This window comes from Gavia stellata, chromosome 21 (genome assembly GCF_030936135.1).
Source record: "Gavia stellata isolate bGavSte3 chromosome 21, bGavSte3.hap2, whole genome shotgun sequence".
NCBI classification, from domain to species: Eukaryota; Metazoa; Chordata; class Aves; order Gaviiformes; family Gaviidae; genus Gavia; species Gavia stellata.
In genome coordinates, this window is record NC_082614.1 from 1,406,658 (window position 1) to 1,417,914 (window position 11,257).

At 50.1% G+C, this 11,257-nt stretch overlaps 1 protein-coding gene across 1 annotated transcript in view; it reads right to left on the reverse strand.

Annotated features, from left to right (window-relative positions):
* OSBP2 (oxysterol binding protein 2) overlaps window positions 1–9,294 on the reverse strand; it is a 94,800-nt gene extending 85,506 nt beyond the window's left edge. The window contains exon 1 of the mRNA XM_059827537.1: window positions 9,086–9,294. Within this exon, the coding sequence (XP_059683520.1) occupies window positions 9,086–9,281 (196 nt within the window). The 5' untranslated portion in view covers window positions 9,282–9,294. The remainder of the gene's footprint in view (window positions 1–9,085) is intronic.
* Between the last annotated feature and the right edge of the window lie 1,963 nt (window positions 9,295–11,257).

The window sequence follows — 11,257 nt, forward strand, 5'->3', positions numbered from 1 at the left end:
GTTGCACAACAAACCCTCTTCCACTGACACCATGCCAGCGACGCGCTAGCAGCCACGCAGCACGTGCAGCAGCACAGCTCCCTTGCTCACTCCGGAGGACGAGGCTGCGGCAGAGGACATGGCCTATATACTGCACTGAGCTCCCTGCTGTAAAGTTTAATTTGTGGTGTTACCGTTTTCCGTGTTCCTTCACTATAAATGATTATCACGGATTACATCTGCAGTAGAATAATTATAACATGGTATTGCACCTGGGAAACAAGGGAAAGATCAGCACCAAATCGAGGAGATAAGCATATTTCTTGGGTAACTCTATCCTGACATGCAAGTGGAGTGGAAAACAGTAACAAGAATTAAAACCAAATTAGCAAAAAAAGGGGGGGGGGACGCGTTCCTGGCTTGTGAAATACAGGAAAATCCTAGATTGCCCCCATCCTCCTCGTGTTTGCATTGCCAGGCAGCAGCCCAAAGACGGGAGCAGTGGAAGGCTGCGCAGATCTCCCACTGCTTACAGCCCATTTCAGCGGAATGTCCATCCATCAGGATCTCATCAGCTGCAGATGTTCAGACAACCTGGTCAAGTACTCGCCCCGCCGGGCCTCCCATCTCAAGGCCCACAAGCTTCTCCAGTTGAGAAAAATTCCCAGGCTGATCAGACACACTCTAAGCAACAAAAATGGGAAATGGCTTTTTTTTTCCTGATGCTTGAATTTCCTAGAACATGCAAGATATGTGTTCAGACCACTTTAACCACCCGTATTTAAAAAGAAGTCAATGCTTCATAACCCTCCAGGTTTAGGGCAATTGCCAATAGTCCCATCACCTGCGAATCCCCAAGCATTCAGCTGCAGCAGATGTGGAGGACCACAGCCACCTTCTGCACATCCAAGCCCCAAAGCTCTTTCCTTGCCTGGCAGAGCCCTTCCGTTCCTCGCAAGATGCCCGGGAACCTCGTCCCATCACACCGCGTGACAGCGAGGGATGGATCTTGCCCCGCATTTACAACGTGCCTGTGGCAAGGCAAAGGCTTGTGAAATGAGGAAGGGAGCCACAGGAGACCGTGCCTGCACCATGCCACCAGCACGCGGCTTTGCCTGCGAAGCCCGTGGGTGCGACACCAGCCAGATTACGGAGGGGGCTGGAGAAGTGAGGATTGCTTGCACGGTCTCTTCCCCAAGGTCAGTAGCGAAGGCAAAAGGTTAGGAGATCAAAAGCAGCAGCCTGGAGAGCACAGAGGACAGGCAAAGTCTACCAAACCCACCTGAGGTGGCTCTGGTAGCCCACTGGCACCATTTCCACAGCAGCCGGTAGAAAGCTTCGTGCTCTGATATCCTCCAAACACACCCTGGATCCAACCCTGAGCGTCAGGCCCCACCAGACAGGCAAGGCTGATAACTAGCATTATTATTCCTAAGTGAGCCTAATGTAAGGGGAGGTTCAGGCTGGATATTAGGAAAAATGTCCTTCCTGAGAGAGTGGTGAAGCACTGGCAGAGGCTGCCCAGGGAGGTGGTGGAGTCACCATCACTGGAGGTGTTCAAGGAACATGTGGACGTGGCACTGCGGGACATGGTTTAGTGGGCATGGGGGGGTTGGGTTGGTGGTTGGACTTGATGATCTTACAGGTCTTTCCCAACCTTAGTGATTCTGTGATAACCTTACCGCACAGAGCATAAACGCTCAGAAATAAGATCGGTATCAAGCCTTGCGATTCTATTAGTGACATATCACAGCTAGCACAGGGTTACTACCAAGAAAGGGCTGAAACAGCCAGCGGGATTATAGTCTTTATCTGGATACCACTAGAAAGACACAAAGGATCAACAAGGACTTTTCAGAGGCTAAAAAATATATATATATATATATATAGAAAAACCCGAAGGCCAAGTACCACTGTGAAGCCCTCAAAGAAATCCCATTTGCTGTTTCTGGAAGGGGGCGACTGGCTGAAACTCTCCAAAGTTTGAAAAAAATCTCCATTTTGCCACAGCAATAAACCCCTCCAGCGGCATCTAAGAGCAGGCATGGCTCCAGCCATCCCTCCTCCACACCGCCTCAACTTACAGGGGGCTCACACACCCCGTGCCGTGGTGCATCACAGCATCCCTTTGGCTGCAGCAGGAGAAGCTGAAGCGTTGAGTGCAGCTCGCCGGTGGTGGCTGAGATGGAGCAACCCATCCCGATCGCAACTTAACAGGGGAACGGAAGAGGCAGAGCATCCCGCCAGCTGCGGAAGGGAACATCAGTGAGCAGCAGAAGGCACTGAAAGGAGACAGGAATCATTAGGAGGGGGAAATCCAAGCAAACAGCTCTATCTCAGCAGCACTGCCAATTGTATTTTCCACGGCAGCAGCTCCTGGCACAGTTAACGGCAGCCGGCTATCCTGGGAAAATGCAGACTCCAAGGATTAAAAAGACAATTAGAAGAGCAAGGTAACTGAGCACTGGCAGCCAGTGCCTCTCCAGGCAGGAGCCCTACAAACAGAGGGGGAAAAGATTGCAATGGGATGAAGAAACATCACAAGGGGGACGGGAAAAGGGAGCGCTTTTGTAAAAAGAGCTGGAAATAGCAAGGACTATTCCAGCAAGCAACGAGCTGGCATCGAGGGTGTCCGGACAATGAGGATTGTCCAGTCCTGCCACAACTAGAGCAGCAGCACAAGCCAAGGCCACCGGGCCAGGAGCTTGCTGCAAGGAAAGGGGGGAAGCAACAACAGGGTAATTCACAGAGCGGGGCAGGGAAGGTTGCAGATGCTTTGCACTATCACATTCCCAAGTCAAAATGTCTTTTGCAAACAACCGCCTTACTTGGAAAGAGGGGAAAAAAGCCAAAATACGTCAAGCAACAATACTGACATTATCACTAGAGCAATTAAAGGGAAAGCTGAGGAATAACTAATTATGGATCCTTTTTAATACTGCTACAAAGGCACCACGACTGGATCTGGCACGCTGAAGCAGAACTACTTGCTGGCAGCCTGCTTGTGTGAGCTGCAGCCTCGAGAGCTGCACCTTGGCTCTCGCCCACCGAACCACACACCTAACCTGCGGTGGGATCACCGGCCTCTACGTCAGCGGCGTTTCTCTGCAGAGTTGTGTTTTCTACTGCAGCAGAAACTCATCCCAGGAGCCGAGCAGAAAGCATCACCAGCACTAATAACCCTTCTTCCCACTTGGCACAGCTCAAAGCTCCCGCTCTCCTACAGTCTGCAAACAAGCCCCTATAAAGCTGCTTTTAATCCTTGTTTGCTAAGAACAACCAATTAAGGCAGTAAGAATAACCAGAAAACCCAAGGAGTCAACCCCCGTTATCCCAAATCCCAGACCCACACCACACACAGCCACGCCGGGGTGTTGGTCTCAAAGCGAATCTTCCCCCGCGTGACACAACCCTGAGAGGCTGAAAACACCACGAGAAGCCCAACAGGCACAACCGAGAGATTTTGGGGAGCATCGCTCCAGCGGCAGCCTCGCCGGGATGGTCGCACGAGGTCAGCCCGAACACCCAGGCAGCTTCATCTCTTCTCTAGCAAGCAAACCATAACTAGTGTTTAGGAAATAGGATGAAGGGACAGGGCACATGCAGTAGTTTTTCTGGGCATAGCTGCTTAGCTTTTAGTGCTGTGCTGCTTAAGGCCCTCCTGGGCTGCATTTTGTATACAGAAAGTTACAGTTTGTATTCATGAGTGATGAAATTGTGCCCAAATCTGTTCAGTCTCTCTGGGTTTTCTGGCTTCCCACGAGTGCCGCCATTTAATTTTGTGTTGTACAAAATATTAATTATTCCTGCTTCGTTTAAACCTATGACCTGATAATTTCCTCCTTGTTCTTGTTATAAGCAATTGTCCCCATCTTTTCCTGCAGTATTTAGTTATCTTCCACACGGCACCTTCAGCTGTCCTTCCAGAGGGAAAATTTACTTTCCATCATCCACCTTCCCTTGGTGGAAGAGGTTTTATTTGTCTGGTTAATCTTGTGCCTGTTTGGATATTTTTAAGTTCTGCTGAAAACTTTGTGAGCTGGTGTGATGAGAAAAAAACCTACTTTTTCTCTTTTCTTAGCGATTCCCAGCTTTGTTGCTGCACTGACGTCTCTTGAGCCCCAACCCCGGCGCGAGGCATCGGATGCCTCTGGAAGAGGTTGGCAGGTGAGCTGATTCAGGCATGGATGTGAGCACTGACCTACCCAGTTAACTCCTGCATTTTTAGTACCGTGCACATCAAAACTGCCTTTGGTCAGCCCAAAATCTGCACTGGTTCAGGTGATAACCAGAATCACAGAGTGGATTTCACCCTCTCCTCGCAGGAACCCCTGAGCAGGGGGTCAAAAGATGTCACAGACTCCCTCACCTCTCTAATCAATCACCAAGCAACCCAAGTTCATTTTGGGGAGGTTTCCAACACAATACCTCGTGTTTAAAACAGCGGTGACAGATTTCTACCCTCCCCTTGCAGGCTTTTCTAAAGACCCCCTCATCACATCGCCAAGGAAATAATTCTCATATATTCACCATTCATATAACTAATTCCTGTATCTCTTGATACTGCCCTAAAAAGAGAGGATATTTTTACTGCCATAAAAAAGGTGTATTAACCACAGTCATCAAATACTTTTAAGTTCGCATCCTCCAAGCCACGACTGCAGAGAGAAGAGCGATCATAAAGAGCAGATAAAAGCATTTCTTTGCCACTGCCACCGCTCTGCAAAGTTGAAGCTGTCGAGAGGCCGATGCATGAGCTGACAAAAAACCAAGGGGTGATGCGGGCACAATAAGGTGAGTGGAGAAGGCTGGAATTATTCAAGAGTTTACAGTAATGCAAACAGAGGGCGATTACAGAAATCCGGTTTTCAGGACAGAGAAACAGCACAGGGCCATACCAAGCACATACCGCTCTTCCCATGGGGTGATAGAGCTGGGTATCGCACGGGCAAATGAAGTTTACTACGACTTCACCGACATTTTATAAACCCAACTAGAAACAGGAACGCCAGATTTGGCTGAGTATAGAGGAGAGCCATCCAGCTGGGTCTGGGACCCTTCTGTCCTAATGTTACACTATACATTTATTTTAGAGGAATTAAGCACCGTACGGTACTTGAGGAGAGAGATAAGACAGCAACTCAGCTCTACTCTCACTTTCTGCCACTAATCCACCCGGTATCACTGGGCAGGTTTCTCACCAGTGAAGCAGGGTAAGGACAGCAAGCTTTCTCAGGTGACATCTATCAGTACTCACCCACGTCCCAGCTCATGGCTTGTTACCAAAATAGTCCCAGCTCCGCACCGGGTAGAGGGGAAACCAGAGCTCCTTCGGTTACGCACAAGAGGGAACAGCAAAGTCTCCCATCTCATACTCGGTTTGGGTATAGGTTTTGCTGTTTCTTAAAAATAGAAGTGAAAATCAGCCCTGTGAAAACGGCATCTCGGCGCGCAGCTCGAGCTAGCCAGCAGTCAAGTTAAAAACGCTTTCCTATCTGTTTATTTCAAGAGAACTACTGGGGGAAAAGACTCTTTTCACCCACCCCAAAATAGTCTCCCAGTAGTCAAGATATTTGCAGAGTTAACCCAATTTGCCAGTCCTACATCCCATCAAATCTGAAATGCCAGGAAAGCAGTAAGGGACCGCTGATTTCTGCAGAAACGTAAATGAATGGAGAGCCCCAGCTTACCCGCGAGCATGTTTTATTTTCAGTAGCGACTCAAGTCTGGCTCATCTTTAAAACATTTCCAAAATGAGGTCAAACTTTTTTTTTTTAAATTAATTAATTCCACACTAACACATTGCCCCTTTTTGGATACAAGAAGGGAAGGACTCCAAAGGACCTCAGAGCACCAGGAAGCAAGGACACCCCCTTCCCTCTCCTGGGTGCTCCTCGCCCGCTGAAAACTGTCAGGAGCCCAAAAAGCTGCTCCACACGTGAGACTGCCCCAGCACTCATCAGCTGGAGACACCTCAGAAGCAGCTGACTTGAACCCAGCCATCTCCTCCCCAGACATGCCACCTCCACCAGAGCCCCCACGTTCCTCAGTGCCAGCGGGGAATGCCGAGGACGGGCTCCTGCCGCATCTCCCTGCAGCAGGCAGCGCCCGTGAACGGAGATCCCCATAAGGATGCTCCTTGTGTCCGTTCCCAGAAGGGCAGGCAGCGTTAGACACAAACCTGCTTCGCCATCCTGCCCACCTGCAACGCTCTCCCACTCTTCTGGCCTCCCAGAGCCGTCGATGCTCCCTCCTTGTCGGCACAAATCCATATGGCTGCTCGCCACCCTTCGCGCCCGCCAGCCAAGACAGCCCCGATGCGTTGACCTGGGCTCTGCAGAGCAGCCCTGGGAAACACACGTGTTTTGGGGATCACTCAGGATAAGAGGAGTCAACGCAGAAGACCCCCCCATGTGAGCAGACCTGAAGGAGCCAGGGACGACTTCAGCAAATCCAGAGCCTCCTCCCTCCACTTGCAAACACCCACGTGCAAACACGCCCGGCACTCATAGGGAGCCAACGCTAAAAATTTTATTTCAACTCAAGCAAAACAGTCAAACCTAACGCACATTTGTTCTTTACCTTAATTAAAAGATCTCTGATTGGGTCAAAACACCATCAGCCAGGTGAACATTAAAGTGTAAATAAATTCACCGATGCCCTCAGCTCTAACTCTACAGCACAAGGATTCAGCGCCCATTTACAGAGCATCTTATCCCCTTGGTCCGGATCAGAAAAGCCTGGAAAAACAAGAGTTTGATTTGGTTTTTATCTCCCATCAGCTCCCTGGCCTGGATCACAGCATTGCCCCACAAACAGCTGAGTCAGCACAACTGCGAGGCAGCACAGGAACAAGCATCCGCACCCAAAATCAGCACTGCTGCCACTGTCCTTACCCTGAAACTACAGCCTGAGCTCGCTGGAGTTAGGAAGTCAGCACGTCCAGAGCCTTAAGACAGGAAGTCTCTGCGTTTGCTATTTTTATGTAAAGACACAAACCAAAATAACTGCGCGTGACTCCGGAGGCAGCATTGCTGACATCCTCCTGCAGCCTCACGCTGGGCGGGAGCTCAGCAACCGGCTCCCTGCGCCGTTCCATGCCTGCCCCTGCATCACCCAACGTACAGAAAGGTGAAGGTAAAGGCACGCACCAACCTCTCCCGCACGCGAGATCCTTTTCCAAACACCTACCCAGCTACAGGACTTGCTTCCCGCTGCGGGGTAAGTGATGTTCACAGGACCAACAGCCATCGCACCCAGTGGTGAGCTCCCTACAGCCATGACCTGGCATAATGTCACGCTCTGCCAGGCAAAACACACGTGCCTAGAAACTTCCATCTTCTTCTCAGTCGGCTGTATTCTCCATCAGCATTTACACACACTCCAGAGCTGCAATATTAAGGGACAGAGGGTTGACTACAGTTTATGTAATTAATTCCGTAGATGCTAGCGCCCCGAACACAGCGTACTTAAACAATTATGGGAAACGGCTAAGTGGCTCACGCACTAATCAACTTCTGCACGACCTTGTGGGACAGCTAATTATACAAAAGTCAGACCACATTACTCCAGGAGTGGGAGCTTATTCTCCTGCAAGTCAAACCGTTGACACTCTGGCATTCTGCTGCTTTCTACAAACCATTACATTACGCACAGGCTCTGCCTGCCCCTGGCAGCCAGCATCCCAAACGTCCATCCCACTGGTACACAGATGAAAACATTAACACGTTGCCTTCCAAAAATGCGGTTACGCGAATTTTACGCTGACTGTATGTTTTCATAAGCCAGCAGCATTAGAAAGCAGTCTCCATCCACACAGCCTTGAGCGCCGCTGAGACGGAGAGCTGCACCCCACAGCCACCCCATGGCACGTGGTGGTTTCGGTGTGCAGGCAGCAGCGATGCCCCTGGGGAAGCAGAGGTTTTTCTTGATGCACTGACCCAACCACAACCTTCCTTAGCGGTGACTCTGAAAGCTAAGCTTCATGAACTTTAAGCTAAGCTTTACCCACGGATGCATATTCACTGCAGTTGATAGCACAGAGCAGCATCTGCAGGTGTCCCAAAGCCCAAACCTGGACCAGGACAGTAAGATGCTACATAAGCACCAAACCAACACACTTTCTTCCCTGGTCTCGCCTTCACACACCCCCTTTCTAAAATATTCAGACAGTTTATGAAGCTACATTTTTATTTTAAGCAGAGCGTTACAAAAGCAGGCGTTCACTACATTTTTTTTTTCTCTTGCATAAGGTCTGATTTCCAGCTTTCAAGGTCTGAGTGGTTTTATTTTAAGAGAGAGGAGATGGCCAGCTTTAATACATTCATGGGGTTTGTTTTCTGCAACTTGAAGGCACGCTTATTTGTGGAAGAAAACAAGTGTTAATCCCAGAAGAGTTACGAACATTGAAATATTTCTAAAATACTCTGTTTGTTAAGCACCTAACCAATCCATTACACAACGGAGCAGTAAAAATGACACTCTGGGGAAGAGCTGCGTAACAGGCAGGGGCTCCGACACCTTTACGTAATGCAGCTGTCCCAAACGTACACTAATAAATACCCCACCACAGCACAGCATGTGCAGGGGGGAGAAGGAGAAATACACATAGAGAGAGACAGCTCAACTACATATACGTGCCATTCATCTACTATCCTAAGCTATGGGTGGATATGAAAGTCACGGCTCCGGCACTTTGCTGTGAACTGGTGTTCCCTGTAGCACCACTGACCACTGCACTTGGTGCCTCTTACAGCATTCCCCGACCACGCAGACCAACGCAAAGTCTCCAGAAGAAAGGAACATACTTCTGCCTTCCAAAAGAACCATCGTTAGTTCATTTTTACTGGCTCTCTACCCTTTACAGTCATTACCAGGGGCTTTAAAGACCTGTTCAATGCTGCACGACCAGATGAGATGACGTTTGGTGCACACAGTATTGTTTAAAACCCTTTGTCTCTCTGTGAAACCGTCAGCTATTTTTAATTGCGTATGAAGTAGTATCTGCCAGGGTTTCTGCACAATTTAGCAAGCACAGAAGAGCAGGTTTACAAGGAGGTTTTAAAAAGGATCCAGTTGCACGTTCGCAAACTAAGACGCACTCTACCTGACTGGTTGTTCCTCATGCGGATGGCTTTCGCTTTGGCCAGCTCCAGGGCCGTGACCCAGCGCTGCCTCTCCACTTCCGAGTTCGCCTTTAAGTGGTAGGTCCTTCCCCCGTTGGAAAGCACGATGTTACAAGAGTCCTCCGTATCGATATGAGCCGTGGACAGGTTGATGGTGCCGCGACACGTGTGGGCCATTTCTGCCTGTGTCCTGCACGGGAACAGAGGGAAAAGGAAGCGTCAGTCCCCCTGCACCCAGCCTGTCCCCGAAACACCATCAATGCACCCTCCTGTGCAGCAGAGACCCCCGGAAACATCCTGAGCAGGCAGCAAGCCTGTCGAAGCTACCAAAGCTAGACAAGGGTCCTCAAACAGAAAAATAAGGACAGGGCTGCAGCATTTGGATTGAGCTTGTTCCCTCCTACGAACATCACCCCCAGCATTTAGGCTGCTGGTTTCGCATCCTGCTGCGCCCATTACTTCTGGTTGCCTTAAAAGTAAGATTACCAACTGCACAGCACTGGCCTTTCCCATCTCATTTGCACTGCTGCTTTTCTCCCTTCTCCCTAAATATCCCACCTCCAGCATCCAGTATTGTGTGGCTCTTTAGATCCTCTCCCTTCAGTCATTGTCTTTTGTCTAGGTGTGGTAAGATCTTGCATGCAAAAATCTTCATTTGTAAAGCAAATGAAAGCAGCACAATTCCTCTTCAGCTGTTAAAACACCTTTACTACTTGACAAAATTGCTTCCTACTTCACTAGGCTCACCCAGATGAGCAGAAGGCTGTCCTGGGCTGACCTCCCAAAGAACTAACCCTCCTTCCACCCCAGCTGGGCATACCAGGGAGAATCCACCCTGCAGCAGCCTTAACCCCCTCATCATCCCACTGCTGAGAGCCGCATCCCTGGATTTCATGCCTAAGGGCCAAAGCCCCCCAGCCCGGACGAGAGCACAGCACGCCCCTGCCCCACACCGCAGTTCTGCTGGCCCCAGCCAGGGACAAGGCACAGTAGGTTGCTTCAAAGTCATGACCCCTCCAGCATCCACGATAGCTGCTGCTCTATCATGAAAGTATTTCTACATCTTCAGATGTTCTTAGCTCTCCGTGGGCTTTTAGCTTTATCAAAGCTGAAATGATCACTTAATTTTTTTTATTTATTAGTTTTCTTCTTTCCCCTCGCCAGCTCTCGTGGCCCCAGGAGAGCAGCCGGCCCCACGCTGCCTGCTCGCTGAAGCGGCTGCAGGTATCGCGCCGGCTGAGAGCTGCCTTCTTGCTCACAGAGGGATGCTTTGTCTTTTCAGAGCATGCAAGCTGCGGAAAAGCCACACAGAAACTGACAGCCAACTCTTAAAACATGACTTAACATAGTGTTTTCAGAAGCAACTAAAGTCACCTTCTAAATAAAAGAAAAGTCACAAGGACTAGGGTTTCTAAGGCTTTTGGGCACAAAGATAAACGCCTAAGTAGTTCCAAAACTGCCTCTACACCCACTGCTGCATTGCAGACGCCCAAAACAGCTCTACAAGCATTGAGCCAGCGAGTCCTCCAGGTTTCCCACCAGCCAGCGCAGGCACAGCCGACAGCGTCACCGACGCCGTACGAACCCCGCCAACACCGGGGCAAGCACGGCAGCCACCGGCCTCCACCGCCCCGCTCCCATCCCGGGGGCTGCGTGTTCTCCAGCCGGGGGGTACAGAGGCTGTAACCCCGTGTCCCTCCAGCCAGGAGGGGCTGAGCAGCACCTGGAAGCCAGGACCTTTGGACAGGATGAATCCAGAGTGTTTTCCTTGATCCTCGTTGTGTTTTTTCCATATTTTACCACCCGTCTTTTATTTTGTCCATCCCCTTTCCCATCCTGTTCAGCTCTGCTGCATACCCACCCCTCAAGCCTCATTCCTCACCCACCCTGACACCCTTCCCGCTGCCCAGCGCCCTCTCCCCCTTACCACACTGCCTATCCCTCCCCAGAAAGCGGGACTACAATAAATACACTTGTCATTAAGCCACTTCTGGGTCCACAAATGTTCCATGTTCCCCTCCAGCACCCATGGACCATTTACCACCTTGCATTTATGCTGCGCAGCAAGGTGGGATCCTTCCCAGGTTGTCCGTGCTACTGATCTCGTTAAAGAGTTGACATAGAACAGACATCATTAATGCTTAGAAAATTCA